Consider the following 20,578-nt stretch of genomic DNA (forward strand, 5'->3'; position numbering starts at 1 on the left):
GAACAAACATAAATCAATTGTTTCTATATATATACTAGCAACAAAAAGTGGAAACCAGAGTTAACACAAAACCATTTACAATCTATTCAAAAAGTTAAACATCTAACTACAATATAACAAAACATATATCGAATTTGTATGCTGGAAATTACAAAATACTGATGACAGAAGTGAAAACTTTAAATAAATGGAGAGACATTCTGTTTGTGGATTGGAACATCTTTACTCACATAGTAAAGATGTCAATTCTCCCTAAGCTAATATACTCAATCTATCAAAATGGATTAATTCAAGTCTGCGAAAACACCAGAAAAACTTTTTTGTAGATATAGAGAAGATTATTTTTAAATGTAAAACCATCTCAAAAAAGAAAAATAGAGAGGAACCACCTAACGAGGTTAAAACTAACTCATAGCTACAGTGAGTCAAGACTCTGTGCTACTGAAAGGGGGATAGACACAAAAAACAGTGGAACAGCACAGGCTACTCCAGAAATACGGAAGCCCAAATAGATTCATGCAAATTCGCCCAAGTGATTTTTTACAAAGGCACAAAGTAGTTCGATGGAGAAAATACAGGCTTTTCAACAAATGATGCCAGGACAATTGCACATCCATTGGCAAAAACATGAACCTTGACCTAAGTCTCATGCATTATTAAAAGATTAATTCTGGGCGCCTGGGTGGCTCAGATGGTTGAGCATCTGCCTTCGGCTCAGGTCATGATCCCAGGGTCCTGGGATCGAGTCCCACATCGGGCTCCCGGCTCAGCGGGGAGCCTGCTTCTCCCTCTGACCCTCTCCCCTCTCATGCTGTTTCTCTCTCGCTTGCTCTCTAAAAAATAAATAAATAAAAATCTTTAAAAAAAATTAATTCTAAGTGGACAATGGATTTAAATAGAAAATGTAAAACTATCTAAAATTTTTAAGAAGAAAAAAAACACAGTATCTTCAGGACCTAGAGCTAAGCCAAGTGTCCTGAGACATGACACTAAAAACAGAGAAAACTGGATAAATTGAACTTCACAAAAATTAACATGTCTGTTCCATGAAATAAGCTAAGAGGATGGTATCCACAGTGAGCTATCCACACACATCTATTAAAACGGCTAAAATTTAAAATAGCGACAATACCAAATGCTGGTGAGGAAGCAAAGAAACAATTTCTCATACATTTCTGATGGGAACGTAAAATGATACAGCCAGTCTGGGAAACAGTTTGATGGTTTTTCAATAAGCCTAAACATGTGCTTACAAGATAACCTAGTAATTGCACTCCTGGACACTTATCCCCCCCAAAATGAAACCTTACATTTACACAAATAATCATCCCACTTTATTCGTAATAGCCCAAACCTGACAACAACCAAAATTTCCTTCAGTGGGAGAATGATTAAAAAGAAAATCTCTGGTGCATCCACACAACGAAAAACTATTCAGCAATAAAAAATAACCATTAATACCCACAACTTAGATGGTTCTCAAGGAAATTATGCTTAGTGGGAAAACGTGAATATCAAAAGGTTGCATACTGGGCACCTGGGTGGCTCAGATGGTTAAGCATCTGCCTTAGGCTCAGGTCATGATCCCGAGGTCCTGGGATCAAGTCCCACATTGGGCTCCCTACTCTGAGGGGAGTCTTCTTTTCCCTCTGTCCCTCCCCCTCTCCCTCATTCCCTCAATCTCTCTCTCTCTCTCTCTAATAAACAAATGAAATCTTTTTTTTTTAAGATTTTATTTATTTATTTGAGAGAGAGAGAATGAGAGACAGAGAGCATGAGAGGGAAGAGGGCAGAGGGAGAAGCAGAGCCCCTGCCGAGCAGGGAGCCCGATGCGGGACTCGATCCAGGGACTCCAGGATCATGACCTGAGCCGAAGGCAGTCACTTAACCAACTGAGCCACCCAGGCGCCCTGAAATCTTTTTTTTAAAAAAAGGTGCATACTGTATGATTCTATTTTCTGTATGACACCATATGACATCTTGGAAATGATCAAACTCTAGAAACGAAGGACAGTTAATGGTTGCTAAAGGACAGGGGCATGGGAATTTTTCATGGTGAGGGAAAGTTCCATATCTTGATCATGGTGCTACATAAACACATATATGAGATCAAATTGCATAGAACTGCACACACACACACACATACACAAATGAGTGCATATAAAAACTGGTGAAAATACAATGAGGTCCATAGTCTAAATAATAGTACTGCATCGTGTCAGGAAAGAAGTTATAATACATAGTTTGTTGCAGCAGTAAACAGCATCTACATAATCACAATGATTGAATTACTACAGATTTAGCCAAATAGTTAAGCTACTGTATTCATCTGCTAGGGCTGCTGTAACTGAATACTACAGACAGGGTGGCTTAAACAATAAAAATGTTTTTTCTCACAGTTCTGGAGGCTGGACGTCCAAGATCAAGGTGCCAGCATGGTCAGGTGGTTCTGGTGAGAACCCTCTCCCTGGCTTGTAGACAGCTGCCTTCTTGCTGTGTCCTCACATGGCCTATTCTCTGTGTGCACATCCCTGGTGTCTCTTCCTCCTCTTGTAAGGACATCAGTCACACTGGTTAGAGCCCACTCATTTAACTTTAATTACCTCTTTAAGCCCCTCTCTCCCAATACAGTCACATCGCAGGTTAGGGTTTCAACATATGAGTTTGGGGGGACACAAAACATAACATAATGTAACATAACATAACATAACATAACAACATAACAATATAATGGCTACTGTACTTAATGATGTATGAGGGGAACTGGGCAGGCAGAAGATGTTACTGCAGAAGAGCTAAATCCTTAATCACCATGAGTATCAAGAAATAGCACTATATAAGTATGTTCTTGAGAAATCTGGAGAGGAATACCTGAAAAAAATAGCTTAAAGAGTTAGAACATGTTTGCCTCTGGATGGAGCAGAATGGGTCAGCAACCTGCTGATCTTCCATATACATTTTTAAGTACTATTTGATTTTTTAAGCTTTCATGATGGACACTGTGATGGACTTGCCAATAGCCACTCCCACTTTGCCCATTCCCCCCTGAAAAGGCAGTTGGGGAATTGACCTCACCTCAAGGGGTGGGCTTGACTGATACCCAGTGGCTGGCTCCAGAACAGAAGAGGTTTGCCCAGTCTTCTGGAAAATTCCCAGTGTGAAAGATTCATTTGTCACTGGGAAGCCAGGTTCTCCACCATGTGGATAAGGAAACAGGCAGCACCATATGCTACGGGTGACTATCTTAATACAAAGCTGACGCTGTGGTTCACAGGGCTGAGAGATGAGAAGATCTGGGACTTGAATGTATCTTTGAACACCGGACTCACTCAGCTGGAAGACTGTCCTCACTCTGATTTCTGATGTGTGAACTAATATGTTTTCTTATTAGGTATGCCAGCCCAAGGAGGATTTTCTCTTATATGTACCTTAAAGCATACAAAGAGGGGGCGCCTGCGTGGCTCAGTCAGTTAAGCATCTGCATTCTGTTCAGGTCATGATCCCAGGGTCCTGGGATGGAGCCCCACATTGGGCTCCCTGCTTAGCAGGGAGTCTGCTTCTCCTTCTCCCCCCCACTTGTGCTTGCTCTCTCTGTCTCTAGTGCTCTCTCTCTCAAATAAACAAATAAAAGCAGAGAAAGAGGTATAACTCTATTCATGTATAAAATTACTAAAAGTAAAACTGTATTTTAAAAAATAGCACATACAATATGGCCTACTTTTGATATATATATGTGTGTGTGTGTGTGTGTGTGAATATATATGCAAATATGTTAAAATGTTAATAGTAGTAATCTCTGGTAGTAGAATATTTTTATTTTTCCTGCACCCATCAGATTTTATATAATAACTAGTATTACTTGTGAGAGTGGGTAACTATATCACATTCTTTCCTTGCTTTGCTGATTATCAACCATATTTTGTTTTTAGTTTTATTAAAATCATATTTCAGGAGTGCCTGGGTGGCTTAGCTGGTTGGGCAGCTGACTCGATTTTGGCAGAGGTCATGATCTCAGGGTCCTGGGATTGAGCCCCATGTCACCCTCTGCGCTCAGTGGGGAGTCTGCTTGAGGATTCTCTCCCTCCCTCCCCCTCTGCCACTCCCCCCATTCATGCTCTCTCTCTCTCAAATAAATAAATCTCTTAAATAAATAAATAAATAAATAAATAAATATATATATATATTTCAGAGTCTTTGGTAACAACATTGTAGATGTGGATTTATTTACTCACAATAAATACTCCTAACTCCCACTTAACAGGAGGCCAGTATTACCCTGATACCAAAACTAAACAAAGACATTACAAGAGAAAAATCTACAGGCCAATATCTCTTTATCAATATAGACAGAAAAATACTCAACAAAATACTAGTAAGCCAAACCCATTAAGGTACGAAAAGAATTATACTCCATGACCAAATAGGATTTATCACAGGAATGCAAGGTTGGTTTGACATCTAAAAGTTCATTACTAAAATACACCATTTCAATAAAAAATAAAAACTACATGATCATCTCAATAGACATAGAAAAAACATTTGACAAAATCCAACAAATTTCATTATAAAAGCTCAACAAACTAGGGAAATAAGGGAACTTCCTCAACTTGATAAAGGGCATCTATGAAAAACCAATAGCTAACATCATGCTTAATGTTGAAAGACAGAATATTTTCCCCATTAAGACCAGGAGCAAGGCAAGGATGTTCACTACCGCCAATTCTATTCAAAATTGTGGAAGTTATAGCCAGGGAAACTAGGCAATAAAAATAAAGATATCCAGAACTGAAAAGAAGAAAGTAAAACTATATCTATATCTATATCTATATCTATATCTATATCTATATCTATATCTAGTACTAGATATATATATATCTGTAAACTATATCTGTAAGATGAAAGTAAAACTATATAAAACTATATCTATATCTATATCTAGTACTAGATATATATATATATCTGTAAACTATATCTGTAAGATGACATGATCCTGTATATAGAAAATCCTGAAATAACTCCTCTAAACACTACTAAACTACTAAACTAGTTCAGTACAGTTGCAGAATACAAGCTCAATATATAAAATCATTTGTATTTCTAGACATTTGCAATGAACAATCTGAAAATGAAGTTAAGAAAATAATTTCATTTACAATAGCATGCAAAGGAATAAAATACTTAGGAATACTTTTAACAAAAGAAGTGCAAAACTTACACTCTGAAAGCTAATAAACATTGTTAAAAGAAATTAAAAATCTAAATAAATGGAAAGATATCCCTTGTTCATGGACTGGAAGAGCAAATATTGTTAAAATAGCAATGTCCCATGAATTAATCTACAGATTCAACACAATGCTTATCAGAATCCCAGCACTCTTTTTTTTTTTTTTTCAGAGAGTGACAAGGTATTCTAAAATTAAAATGAAACTTGATGGGACTCAGAATAGCAAAATAATCTTGATTAAAAACAAAGCAGGAGGACTCACATTTCTTTCTTTCAAAGCTAACTATAAAGAAAAAATAATCAAAATAGTGTGGTACTGTCATAAAGATAGACATATAGATGAATGGAATAGAATAGAGAGTCCAGAAATAAACCCTCACATATATGGTCAACTGATCTTAAACAATGATGTCAAGGCTATTTAATGGGGGGAGGAATAGTCTTCTCAGCAAATGTGCTGGGACAACAGGAAAGCCACATGCAAAATAATTAAGTTAAATCCTTACCTCACACCATAATAAAAATTAACTCAAAATGGATAAAAGACCTAAATGTAAGTACTAAAAACTAAAAAACTGGGGGTGCCTGAGTGGCTCAGTCGTTAAGCATCTGCCTTCAGCTCAGGTCATGATCCCAGAGTCCTGGGATCAAGCCCCACATCAGGCTCCCTGCTCCACGGGAAGCCTGCTTCCCCCTCCCACTCCCCCTGCCCGTGTTCCCGCTCTCACTGTGTCTCTCTATGTCAAATAAATAAATAAAATCTTAAAAAAAAAAACTATAAAGCTCCTAGAAGGAAAGCATAGAGGTAAATCTTCATGTCCTTCATGTCCTTGAATTTGACATCATCAAATTTAAAATTTGTTGCTTCAAAAGACACTGTCAAAAAGTGAAAGGACACCCAATAATGAGAGAAAATATTTCCAAATCACATATCTGATGAGAGTCTTGTATCTAGAATATATAAAGAATCCTTTTGATTCAATAATTTAAAAAACGGATTTTTTTAATGGGCAAAGGCATTTTTCCGAGGAATATATTCAAATGGCCAATACATACATGAAACGGTACTCAGCATCATTTTTCATCAGGGAAATACAAATCAAAACCACAATGAGATACCACTTCACACCCAAGAGGATGGTTATTGGAAAGACAGGAATATAAATGTTGATGAAGATGTAGAGAAATTGGAACATTTGTACATTGCTAGTAGGTAAAATGGTTCAACTGCTGTGGAGTTCCCTTAAAAAGTTAAATATAGAATGACCACATGGTCCAGCAATTCCAGTCCTAGATACTTACTCAAAAGAATTGAGAGCAGGCACTCAGCCAGATATCTGTACACCAGTGTGCATAGCAGCATTATTCCTAATAGCCGAAAGATAGAAACAACCCCAAATCAATTGACAGATGAATGGATAAAATGCTTTGTATACATAAAAAGGAATATTATACAGCCTTAAAAAAGGAATTAAATTCTGATACATGGTATGCTGTGGACTGAATTCTGTCCCCACCCCCAAAATTCATATACTGAAGCCCTAACCCCCAATGTGATATTATTTGGAGATAGGGCCTTTGGGGGATAATTAGGATTAGATGATGTCATGAGGGTGGGGACCTAATGATGGGATTACTGTCCTTATAAGAAGAGAAAGGCCCCAGGAGCTCTCTCTCCCTCTGCCCTCTGAGGACACAGCAAGAAGACAACCATCTGCAGGGCAGGAAGAAACCCCTCCCCAGAACCTGACCATGCTAGCTCTGTGATCTCAGACCTTCAGCCTCCACAATTGTGAGCAAGTAATTTCTGTTACTTAAACCACTCAGTCTGTGGTATTTAGTTATGTAAGCTTGAGATGACTAAGACATACTACAACATGGACAAATATTGAGGATATTATGTTAAATGGAATAAGGCACACACAAAAGGATATTGTGTAATTCCACTTACATGAGGTACCTAAAAGAGGTGATGAGGGGCTGGGGCCAGGAGACAATGGAGAGTTGTTTAATGGGCATAGTTTTGGTATGGGATGATGAAAAGTTATGGAGATGGATAATGCTGATGGATGCACATTATGAATGTATTTAATGCCACTAAATTTTACACTTAAAAATGGCTAAAATGGTAAATTTTATGATATATACATATTTTACCACAATAAAAAAATGCAACAAAAATACATGGGACGATAACTGACAGAACTGAAAGTAGATACAGATATTTTACTACATAATTATGGTTGGAGACTTTTAAATTGAGGTTTTGATTTGCATTTTCCTAATGATTAATTAGGATATTTGAGGATATTTTCATGTGCTTATTGGCAATTTGTGTTTCTCCTTTGGAGAAATATCTATTCAAGTATTTTGCCAATTTTATAATTGAGTGGGTTTTTGTTTGCTTTTTTTTTTCTGTTGAATTGTACGAGTCTCTATATATTCTGGATATTAATCCCTTATCAGATATATAATTTACAAATATTATTTCTGTCCTGTGGCTTGTCTTTTTACTATGGTGCACAAACTTTAAACAATTTGATGAAGTCCAATTTATTTTTTTCTTTTTTTTTTTTTTTTAAGATTTTGTTTATTTATTTGTCAGAGAGAGAGAGCACAAGGAGGGGGAGCAGCAGGCAGAGCAGTAGAGGGAGAAGCAGGCTCCCCGGCGAGCAAGGAGCCCAATGTGGGACTCAATCCCAGGACCCTGGGATCATGACCTGCGCCGAAGGCAGACACTTAACGACTGAGCCACCCAGGTTCCCCCAATTTATTTTTTTCTTTTGTTATCTGTGCTTTTGGTGTCATAATTAAGAAACAATCGCTAGGGCGCCTGGGTGGCTTAGTTGGTTAAGCAACTGCCTTCAGCTCAGGTCATGATCCTGGAGTCCCGGGATCAAGTCCCGCATCGGGCTCCCTGCTCAGCGAGGAGCCTGCTTCTCCCCCCTCCCCCCTCTCATGTACTCTCTCTCATTCTCGCTCTCTCAAATAAATAAATAAAATCTTTAAAAAAAAAGAAAGAAAGAAACAATTGCTAACTTGGTAGAGTTGAACTTCATTCTTTTGCACGTGGCTATAGAGTTGTCTCAGCACCATCTTTAAAAATATTTCCCTTATCCCCTTAAATTGTCTTGGCACTCTTCTCAAAAATCAATTCATCTGTTTGTGCTTTCTCTCTCTCTCTCCCTGACAAATAAACTTTAAACAATCAATTCATCATAAATCTGAGGGTTTATTTCTAGGATCTCTATCCTATTCCATCAGTCTGTATATCTCTATTCTTATGCTTGTGCTACATTGTTTTGACCACTGTAGCTTTGCAATAAGTTTCAAATTTGGAAAATGTGAGTCCTCCAACTTTGTTCTTCTTTATCAAGATTGCTTTGGCTATTCAGAGTCCCTTGAAATTCCATATGAATTTTAGGATCAGTTTTTTCATTTCTGCAGAAAATACCAGTGGAATTTTGATAAGGATTGTTTTAAATCTGTAAACATATTTGGGAAGTACTGTCATTTTAACAATATTAAGCCTTCCCATCCATGAATGTGATATATCATTCCATTTATTTAGGCCTTCTTTAATTTCTTTTAGCAATGTCTTCCAGCTTTCGGTATACAGTATTTCTCTCCCATGGTAAGTTAATTCCTGAGAATTTTATTATTTTGATGCTATGTAAATGGAATGGTTTTCTTAATTTCCTTTTGGGATTGTTTATTCCTAGTATATAGAAATACAACTGATTTTTGTGTGCCAACTTTGTATCCTACAACATTACTAAATTCAACCTTTTTTGTGGATTCCTTAGAGGTTTTCTACATATCATATTGTCTGCAAAGATAACTACCTTTTCTTTTCCAATTTGGTAACTGTTATTTTTTCTTTCCTACCTGCTCTGGCAGCAAGCACTATGGTGTATAGTGACTAGTGGACATCCTCATCTTGCTCCTGATCTTAGGAGAAAAGCTTTCAGACTTTCACCAGTGAGCATGATATTAGTTGTGGGTTTTTCACATATGGTCTTTGTCACATAAAGAGCATTTCCATCTATTCCCAGTTGAATGTTTTTATTATGAAAGGGAGTTGGATTTTATCTAATTTTATTTTTGCATCAGTTGAAATCATGTGGTATTTTTCCTTCATGTGGTATATTACAATGAATAATTTTCATACATTAAAAATTCACACTTGCCCTAGGGATAAATCCCACTTGCTCCTAAATCTTTATATACTGGAATTCCACTGGTAGTATTTTGAGGGGATATTTGCATCGATATTCATAAGGTATATTGGTCTTTAGTTTCCTTGTTGTGTCTTTGTCTCACATTGGTTTCAGGGCAATGCTACCTCATAGAATGAGATAGGAAGGGTTCCCCCCCTACTTCATTTTTTGGGGAAGAGTTTGAGAAGGATTGATTTTAATTCATCTTAAATATTTGGTAGAATTCCCCCACCAGTGAAGCCATCTGGTCCTAGGCTTTTCTTTGTTGGGAGGTTGATGGTTACTGATTCAATCTCTACTTGTTGTATGTCTAGTCTAATTTTCTACTTTTTCTTGAGTCAGTTCTGGTAGTTTGTGTGTTTATAAAAAATTTTCCTTTTAATCTTGGTTATTTAACTGCTGGAATACAATTGTTCATGGTATTTTCTTATGATCCACTTTAACTGTTTTTATTTTTACTTTTTTAAGATTATTTATTTGAGAGAGAGAGAGCAAGAGCAGGGTGAGCGGGGGAGGGACAGAGGGAAAGGGAAAAGCAGACTCCCCACTAAGCAGGGAGCCTGATGCAGGGCTCAATCCCAGGACCATGAGATCATGACCTGAGCTGAAGGCAGACGCTTAACCGACTGAGCCACCCAGGCACCCCTCCACTTTATTCGTTATTTCAGTAGTAATGTCCCCACTTCATTTCTGATTTTGATTAAGTCTCTCTCTCCCTCCCTCTCTCCCACTTTCCCTCTCCTCCCTCCCTCCTCTCACCCTCCCTCTCCCCCTCTCTTTTCCTCTCTCCCTCTCCCTCCCCTTTCTCTCCCCCCCTCCCCCTCTCTTTCCCTTCTCCCTCTATCTACTACATTTCTGATTTTGATTAAGTCTCTCTCTCTCCCTCCATTCCTCCCTCCCTCCCTTCCTCCCTCCCTATCTCGCCCCTCTCCCTCTTTCTCCCACCCTCCCTCTCAATCTAAGGATTTATCAAATTTGTCAATATCAAAGAACAAACTTTTGGCATTATTGATTTTCTCTATTGTTTTTCTACTCTCTAACTCATGAATCTCCGCTCTAATCCTTATTTATTTCCTTTCTTTTTTTAAAGATTTTAAAAGTGAGAGCACAAGCAGGGGGAGTGGCATAGAGAAAGGGAGAAGCCGGCTCCCAGCTGAGCAGGGAGCCCAATGTGGGGTTCAATCCCAGGACCCCAGGATCATGACCTGACTAAAGGCAGATGCTTAACCAACTGAGCCACCCAGGTTCCTATTATTTTCTTTCTTCTGCTTCTTTGAATTTAGTTTGCTCTTCTTTTTTTCTAGTTCTCTAAGATTTACAGTTAAGTTATTAACTTGAGATATTCTTCCTTTCTAATGTAGGTATTTACTGCTAAAAATTTCCCCCTTAGCTCTGTATCCCATAAGTTTTGGAATGTTGTATTTTCATTTTATCTGTCTCAAGGTTTTTAAAACTTTCTCTTGTGATTTTTTGACCCATTGGTTAAGAGTGTGCTCAATTTTGTGAATTATTGTGAAATTTCCAGTTTCCTTTGATTATTGATATGTAGTTTTTTCCAGGCAACCCCCAAATCTGAACTTTTAGAAGTCTGCTACTATGGGGGATATGCCTGGCTTAAAGGTGCCCAGGTGTTGAAGAGGGGAGGAATCCCAGGGGTGACAGGGTGGTCTGAGGATCCCCTTGGTTGCAAGAAGAATGGATGCTGCCGATGTGCTGCATTGTTCTCAGGCATAGGAGTGGGGAAACTGGCTGAGAACAGCGGGTCTTGGTGCTGGCTTTCTGCTCTGTTTTGCCATAAACTGTGAACTGCTACATGGTCATGTGACTGCTTTCCTGGGATCAGCCAGTAAATAGCAAAAACACGGTGAGACCTCTCCTCCAGAGCAACACCACCAGTCGTGCCAGGAGTCCCTAAAATTTGGAGTTTTGAAACTCAGTCACATGCCTGAGTTAAAAAAGCTTGGACACAGGGTGAATGCAAGGTTCAGATGGAAACCAGGGACACAAGAAGGGCAATTTATTGCTCTTCCATGGGGGCTCTCTGAAGAGTGGGGGGCACAATCTTTCAGCTCTGGGGCTAGAGAGTGGGGTGCTGCCACAATTCATCACACCTATCAGTGCTAAAAGCCTTTAGGGACCAAAACAGTTCCACCTAGTGGAGGCCGGCGCACTTGCACCAAGCCCCAACCCCCTGCACCTTGGAGGAACATTTCCCCTGTAACAAATCAGCCTGAGAAACAGCCTGAGAATCAGCGTAGCAGGCCCCTCCCCGGAAGAGCAGCACAAACAACTCCCATGCCCAAAACCTACTGATCATAGAGTGCGGCAAAGCTCCAGCTCTAGGGAAAATAGGATCTAGCTTCCTTTTTATGTTTATTCTTTATTTTTTATTATTAATTTTTCATTTATTTTCTTATTTTTTCAATTCCTTGTTTTATTTTTATTACTAATTGTTTAAATTCTTATTTTTACATATATTTTTATATTTTTTATTTTTATGTTCATTTTCATTGCATTTTATTTATTTTGTGGGGTTTTTTTTTTTCTTTCTATTTTTTCTTTTTGGAGCTATAGTCTTGAGATGGTGTAGGCTTGTAGACCCCTTGCAGGCCAGGGTCATTTGAGGACTGCAGTGAGGTTAAGGTCGGCCAGGCAGGCCTAGGCCAGGAGGAGAAAATGTTCTCTTCCCCTTATCTCATGTTGCAAGTCCTAAATGCCTGGATCAGCAGGAAGTGGCTCTTGCCTCGCTTAAAGTGTGTCTTTCTAAACAGAAGTGTTCTTTCTAAAGACAAAGAACATGTTGTCTCCAAAGGAAGGATGGCTAAGAGAATTCTTTATTCTGCAAGCATAAACAGGATGTATTTTGTTCTTATTGAATTTCGTGTATATTTCACTTCACGGATGTTGGCTTGATACTTTAAGTATACATTGTTATGTTTATCTGATCACTGCGAGTATATAGCTATGTGAGTAATAAACAGCAGTATGCAGTTGCAAGTGCTGCCTTTGCTCTGCATCCCCTGTGTCCTGGTGATTTCGTAGACCCTTACCCAGGGACCCCAACGCACTGGACGTTGACAATTGGCGCCCGAACAGGGACCCTGAAGGATGTACAGGAAGGGTGAGTAACTTAATTAAGTACAGGGTGATGGGACAAGAAACTTCTACTCCTTATGTTCAAATGCTGAGGCATTCACTTGCTGTCTATGGTATCACTGTCGCTTCTAATGATATTGAGCTGTGTTTGAAGGTGGTTCGGGAATGGAATCCTTGGTTTCCAGAGGAGGGAACTTTAGATTTAGATAACTGGCGGCGAGTTCGACATAATGTCGAGAAGGCAATGAGACAGGGAGAAAAAATTCCCGTGCGGTTTTGGTCTATTTGGTCGATTATTTTTACAGTGCTTAAAGCAATGGAGGACGACCGCACGGTCAAAGACTTCCATAAGGAGATGGCTCCTTCTATACAAGACCTCCCTCTAGATACGGATGAGAAAAGGGCGGTAGAGAAAGATACCTTTAAGCTTACACCATCCCGTGAGCCTAGTGAGTGTGGTAATGAAGAACCAAAACCGAAAGTAAAGTCGGATCCCGAGGTGGAGCGTGTATGGAAGGTTTTTCAGCAGGTTATGGCTATGGCGGAAGAGTCTAAGAAACCCTCTAGGAAGCCCTCTGCTCCGCCTTTGCCGTCTGTACCAGCTCTTTCTTCTAAAAATCCTTTCCTTTCTGCTGCTTTAGCTGAGCTTGATGCGCTAGAGGATAGCGATGATGAGGGTGGCGCAGGTAATTCTGTCTTTGCTTTTCCTGTTATCAGGCCTCCCCCAATCCAGGGAATGGCACAAGCACCATATTATGAAGGAATAGGTATAGAAGATATTGGTCGCTTGAAAAAGGCAGTGTCTTTATATGGACCACAATCACATTATGTTAAGGAGCTAGTTAATAGTCTAGCTCGACATTATAGCAATTTTTCTCCTGAGGACTGGAGGGTCCTCTGTCGGGCTCTTTTAAAGGAGCCTGAGTATCTGCAGTGGCAGATGTGGTTTTCTGAACTTTGTATGTATGTACATGTGGTAATAGATACATATTCTCAATTTATTTGGGCCACAGCACAAAGTGGTGAAACCACACAGCATGTCATCTCCCATCTTCTAGAAACTTTTGCTGTGATGGGTTTACCATCTATTATTAAAACAGATAATGGACCTGCATATTGCAGTAAGAAATTTCAAACTTTTTGTAAACAATATGGTATCATGCATAAAACAGGCATTGAATACAATCCTCCAGGGCAAGCCATTGTAGAACGTGCGCATAGTACTTTAAAGTTACAAATTAAAAAAATTAAAAAGGAGGAAAAAGGATCATATCTTAGCATTCACTCAATCAAATGCACGTTCCATTTTGCAACAAGCTCTGTTCACATTAAATTTCTTGAATCTTCCGCAGGGAGATATCCTGTCCCGAGCAGAAAAACAGTTCATAGAGGGAGAGGTCGCTCCCCCTCCATTAAATGAACATATATGGCTTAAACCAACCGCAGATGCAGAATGGCAACCGGGGCTATTGCTTTGCAGAGGGAAGGGTTATGCTTATGTCTCCACAGAGGATGGACGGACCTGTTCCTGGCTCCCCGCGCGATGGATCCGGTCGAGGGCCAATTCAAATGGCACCGTATCCCATCAGGCGACGGATGGGGAATCCAGACCAAGATGAACTTCCGTTGCAGGCCATGGCACATCTGAATTTGGGAGGACGACGTTGCCGTTGGCAGATATTTGCTACTGCTTTGCCGACTTGGGGGCAAATTAAAAAGCTTAGTGGGGAAGGGCAAAAAATCCTGCAGCGAACGGGGAAGGCTTGTACGCCTGAAAATTTATTTTTGGCTATGTGTGCCTTGCTTACTGTATCAGATGCCGCTACGTTGGCCAATTTACTTCTTAAGCAACTTGAGGGACTAGATCCAAAAGGTATTATTCAGAGTTTGGGGCATACTGCTGGAGGAATGGGATTTGTATTGTTGATTGTTATCTTATGCTTTATGCTGTTGCATTTTTGCTATCTAAAACCTTCCCAGAATTCTATGGCCATCCTTTGGAAGGCACTTTTATTAAAACAAAAGAAAAAAGAGGGAATTGAGATGGTGTAGGCTTGTAGACCCCTTGCAGGCCAGGGTCATTTGAGGACTGCAGTGAGGTTAAGGTCGGCCAGGCAGGCCTAGGCCAGGAGGAGAAAATGTTCTCTTCCCCTTATCTCATGTTGCAAGTCCTAAATGCCTGGATCAGCAGGAAGTGGCTCTTGCCTCGCTTAAAGTGTGTCTTTCTAAACAGAAGTGTTCTTTCTAAAGACAAAGAACATGTTGTCTCCAAAGGAAGGATGGCTAAGAGAATTCTTTATTCTGCAAGCATAAACAGGATGTATTTTGTTCTTATTGAATTTCGTGTATATTTCACTTCACGGATGTTGGCTTGATACTTTAAGTATACATTGTTATGTTTATCTGATCACTGCGAGTATATAGCTATGTGAGTAATAAACAGCAGTATGCAGTTGCAAGTGCTGCCTTTGCTCTGCATCCCCTGTGTCCTGGTGATTTCGTAGACCCTTACCCAGGGACCCCAACGCACTAGACGTTGACATAGTCTTAATAAGCAGACCAAAACAAAACACACCCAGGGTCTAGTTCCTTTGGTTTGGGGGGGGGAGGCGTCCTTATTTTTTTTGGTTTTTATTGTTTTTTGCTTTTTCTTTATTCTTTCCTTTCCTGAACAAAATGATGAGATGGAGAAATTCACCCCAAAAGAAAGAACAACAAGTAGCACTCACAGCCAGGGATTTAATCAATATAGATATAAGTAAGATGTCTGAACTAGAATTTAAATCAATGATTATAAGGATACTAGTTGGCTTGAAAAAAAGCATAGAAGACACTAGAGAATCCTTTAAAGCAGAGATAAAAGAACTAAAATCTAGTCAGGCTGAAATTAAAAATGTTGTAACTGAGATGCAAACACAAATGGAAGCCACAAAAATGAGGATGGACGAAGTAGAAGAGCAAATCAGTGATATAGAAGATAAAATTATGAAAAATAATGAAGCTGAAAAGAAAAGGGAAAGAAAGATAATGGATCATGAAGGTAGACTTAAGGAACTTAGTGACTTATTAAAATGTTATAACATTTGTATCACAGGAGTCCCAGAAAATGAAAAGAGAGGAAAAGGGGCAGAAGGTTTATGTGAAGAAATTATAGCTAAAAACTTCCATAATTTGGGAAAAGACACAGACATCAAAATCCAGGAAGCACAGAGAACTTCCATTAAATTCAACAAAAGCCAACCACTGTCAAGGCATATCACATTCAAATTCAAAAATTACACATACAAGAATCCTGAAAGCAGCAAGGGGAATAAAAGTCCTTAACCTACAGGGGAAGAGATATCAGATTCGCAGCAGGCCTGTCCACAGAAACTTGGCAGGCCAGTAAAAGTGGCAGGAAATACTCAGTGTGCTGCATGGGATAAATATGCAGACAAGAATTCTTTATCTGGCAAGGTTGTCATTCATAATAGAAAGAGCGATCAAAAGTAAAAGACACAGGGTATCAGATGGATTAAAAAACAACAACAAGATCCATCTAATATGCTGCCTACAAGAGTCTCATTTTAGAGCCAAAGACACCTACAGATCAAAAGTGAGGGGGGTCAAGAACCATCTATCATGCTAATGGACATCAAAAGAAAGCTGGAATAGCCATACTTATATCAGACAAACTAGATTTTAAAACAAAGACTGTAAAAGGAGATGAAGAAGGGCATTATATCATAATTAAGGGGTCTATCCATCAAGAAGATCTCAGGAATACCCAAATACACAAATCAATTAATAATAAACACAAAGAAACTCATTGATAATAATACAATAACAGTAGGGGACTTTAACACCCCACTTACAGCAATGGACAGATCATCTAAGCAGAAAATCAACAAGGAAACAATGGTTTTGAATGACACACTGGACCAGATGGACTTAACAGATATATTCAGAACATTTCCTCCTAAAGCAACAGAATACACATTCTTTTTGAGTACACATGGAACATTCTCCAGAAAAGATCACATACTGGGTCACAAATCAGCCTTCAACAAGTACAAAAAGATCAAGAGCATACCATGCATATTTTCAGACTACAACACTATGAAATTTGAAGTCAACCACCAAAAAAAATTGCAAAGACCTCAAATTCATGGAGGTTAAAGAACATCCTACTAAAGAATGAATGGGATAACCAGGAAATCAAAGAAGAAATAAAAAATACACAGAAGCAAATGAAAATTAAAACACGACAGACTAAAACCTTTGGGATGTAGTAAAAGCAGTACTAAGAGGGAAGTATATTGCAATACAGGTCTACTCCAAGAAACAAGAAAAGTCTCAAATACACAACCGAACCTTACACCTAAAGGAGCTAGAAAAGGAACAGCAAATAAAGCCTGAAGTCAGCAGAAGAAGGGAAATAATAAAAATTAGAGCAGAAATAATAAAGGATACAGAAAAAAAAAAAACAGTAGAACAGATTAATGAAACTAAGAGATGGTTCTTCAAAAGAATTAATAAAATTTCTAAACCCCCAGCCAGACTTATCAAAAAGAAAAGTTAGAAAGGACCCAAATAGACCCAAATAGATAAAATCATGAATGAAAGAGGAGAGATCACAACCAACACCACAGAAAGACAAATAATACTATGAAAAATTATATATCAACAAACTGGGCAACCTGGAAGAAATGGGCAAATTCCTAGAAACTTACACCCTACCAAAACTGAAACAGGAAGAAATAGAAAATTTGAACAGACCCATAACCAGCAAAGAAACTGAATCAGTAATCAAAAATCTCCCAACCAAAAGAAGTCCAGGGCTAGATGGCTTCCCAGGGGAATTTTACCAGACATTTAAAGAAGAGCTAATATCTATTCTTCTCAAACTGTTCCAAAAAATACAAATGGAAAGAAAACTTCCAAACTCCTTCTACAATGCCAGCATTACCTTGATTCCAAAACCAAATACCCCAGTAAAAGAGAATTACAGGCAAATCCCTGATGAACATGGTTGTAAAAATTCTCAATATAATACTAGTAAATCGAATTCAACAGTACATTAAAAGAATTATTCACCACAATCAAGTGGGATTTATTCCTGGGCTGCAGGGGTGGTTCAACATTCACAAATCAATCAACGTGACACAGCACATTAATAAAAGAAAGGATAAGAACCATATGATCCTGTCAATAGATGCAGAAAAAGCATTTGATGATATACATCATCCTTCCTTGATAAACCCTCAACAAAGTAGGGATAGATGGAACATACCTCAACATCATAAAGGCCATATACAAAAGACCCATAGCTAACATCATCCTCAATGGGGAAAAACCGAGAGTCTTTACCCTATGGCCAGGAACAAGACAAGGATGACCACTCTCACCATTACTATTTAACATAGTACTGGAAGTCTTAGCCTAAGGAATCAGACAACAAAAAGAAATAAAAGGCATCCAACCGGCAAGGAAGAAGTCAAACTTTCACTATTTGCAGATGATGAGATACACTATATAGAAAACCAGAAATACTCCACCAAAAAATTGCTAGAACTAGTACATAAATTCAGCAAAGTTAAAGGATATAAAATCAATATGCATAAATCTGTTCCATTTCTATATACCAATAACGAAGCAGCAGAAAAAGAAATCAAGGAATCAATCCCATTTGCAATTGCACCAAAAACAATAAGATACCTAGGAATAAACCTAACTAAAGAGGTAAAAGATCTGTACTCTGAAAACTACAGAACACTTATGAAAGAAATTGAAGAGGACACAAAGAAATGGAAAAGCATTCCATGCTCATTGATTGGAAGAACAAACATTATTAAAATGTCTATACAACCCAAAGCAATCTACACATTTTATGCAATCCCTATCAAAATACTACCAGCATTTTCACAGAACTAGAACAAACAATCCTAAAATTTGTATGGAACCCCAGAAGACTCCAAATAGCCAAAGCAATTCTGAAAAAGAAAAACAAAACTGGAGGCATTACTATTCCACACTTCAAGCTATATTACAAAGCTGTAATCATCAAGACTGTATGGTACTGGCACAAAAACAGACACATAGATCAATGGAACAGAACAGAAAACCCAGAAATGGGCCCACAACTATATGGTCAATTATTCTTCAACAAAGCAGGAAAAAATATCCAATGGAAAAAAGACAGTCTTTTTTTTTTTTTTTTAAGATTTTATATATCCATTTGAGAGAGAGAGAGCATGAGAGGGGGAGGACCAGAGGGAGAAGCAGACTCCCTGCTGAGCAGGAAGCCCAATGCAGGACTCGATCCCAGGACTCCAGGATCATGATCCAAGCCTAAGGCAGTCACTTAACAAACTGAGCCACCCATGTGCCCTGAAAAAAGATGGTCTTTTCAACAAATGGTGTTGGGAAAGGTGGACAGCAACATGCAGAAGAATGAAACTGGACCACTTTCTTACAAAATACACAAAAACAAATTAAAAATGGATGAAAGACTTAAATGTGAGACAGGAATCCATCAAAATCCTAGAGAACACAGGCAGCAATCTCTTTGACCTTGGCTGTAGGAACTTCTTATTAGACATGTCACCAGAGTCAAGGGAAACAAAAGCAAAAATGAACTATTCGGACTTCATCAAGATAAAAAGCTTCTGCACAGCAAAGGAAACAATCAACAAAACTAAAAGCAGCCTATAGACTAGAAGATATTTGCAAATGACCTATCTGATAAAGAGTTAGTATCCAAAATCTATAAAGAACTTATCAAACTCAACACCCAAAAAACAAATAATCCAGTTAAGAAATTGGCAGAAGACATGAATAGACCCGTTTCCAAAGAAGACATCCAGATGGCTAACAGACACATGAAAAGATGCTCAACGTCACTCATCATCAGGGAAATACAAATGAAAACCATGATGAGATACTGCCTCACAGAATGGCTAAAATTAATGACACAAGAATCAACGGGTGTTGCTAAGGATGCAGAGAAAGGGAACCCCTCTTGCACTATTTGTGGGAATGAAAACTGGTGCAGCTACTCTGGAGAACAGTGTAGCGGTTCCTCAAAAAGTTAAACATAGAAGTACCCCATGATCCAGCAATTGCAGTACTAGGTATTTATGCAAAGGATACAAAAATTCAGATTCGAAGGGGTACACGCACCCCAATGTTTATAGCAGCATTATCAATAATAGTCAACTATGGAGAGAGCCCAAATCTCCATCAACTAATGAATGGACAAAGATATGGTACATATATACAATGGAATATTACTCAGACATCCAAAAAATGAAACCTTTCCATTTGAATGACGTGGAAAGCTAGAATGTATTATGCTAAGCAAAATAAGTCTGCCAGAGAAAGACAAATACCATATGATCTCACTCATATGTGGAATTTAAGAAAGAAAACGGGTGACCATACAGGATGGGGGGGGGGGGAAATGGAGAGAAGGAAACAAACCATAAGAGACTCTTAAGGATAAAGAACAGAGGGCTGATGAAGGGAGGTGGGTGGGGGATGGGCTAGATGGGTGATGGGTATTAAAGAGGGCACTGTTGTGATGTGATGAGCACTGAGTGTTGTATGCAAGTGATGAATCACTGAATTCTACCCCAGAAACCAACTGCACTGTATGCTAACTAAAATTTAAATTTAAAAAATTATTTCCTTGGTAGTTATGATGGGTACTACAATTAACATCTTAAACTTATATAGCAACTTAGTTTGAATAATAACAACTTGGTTTCAATAGTATACATTCTGTCCCTCCCCTATTATTTTGCCAATTATATCCTTATACAATTTGTACTAATTAATATAAATTTTCAACTATTGTTTTATGTATTTGCCTTTTTAATCATATAGGGAAAAAAGATGAGCTATAAACTAAAAGTAAATGACACTGGTTTTCATATTTATCTATGTAGTTACATTTACCAATGTTTGTTCTTATGGCTTTGAAGCTCCTGTCTAGTGTCTTCATTTCAGCCTGAAATATTCCCATTAGCATTTTTTCATAAGGCAGGTCTACTATTAA

General features: G+C 38.5%; 1 protein-coding gene across 4 annotated transcripts in view; it reads right to left on the minus strand.

The window, feature by feature from the left end:
- Positions 1 to 1,989: 1,989 nt before the first annotated feature.
- UGGT1 (UDP-glucose glycoprotein glucosyltransferase 1) overlaps positions 1,990 to 20,578 on the minus strand; it is a 139,024-nt gene continuing 120,435 nt past the window's right edge. The window contains exons 40-41 of one of the 4 annotated variants that reach the window (XM_064586350.1): positions 6,527 to 6,592; positions 1,990 to 2,549 (exon numbers count right to left, since the gene is read on the minus strand). In XM_064586350.1, the coding sequence (XP_064442420.1) occupies positions 2,440 to 2,549; positions 6,527 to 6,592 (176 nt within the window). In that variant the 3' untranslated portion in view covers positions 1,990 to 2,439. Of the gene's footprint in view, positions 2,550 to 5,709; positions 6,593 to 20,578 lie in introns of those variants that run through there. The other 3 variants (XM_064586349.1, XM_064586352.1, XM_064586351.1) reach the window with 3 other exon arrangements.

This window comes from Mirounga angustirostris, unplaced genomic scaffold, assembly GCF_029215605.1.
Source record: "Mirounga angustirostris isolate CCGP_5_RB_7025 unplaced genomic scaffold, mMirAng1.0.hap1 SCAF_3, whole genome shotgun sequence".
Taxonomy (NCBI): domain Eukaryota; kingdom Metazoa; phylum Chordata; class Mammalia; order Carnivora; family Phocidae; genus Mirounga; species Mirounga angustirostris.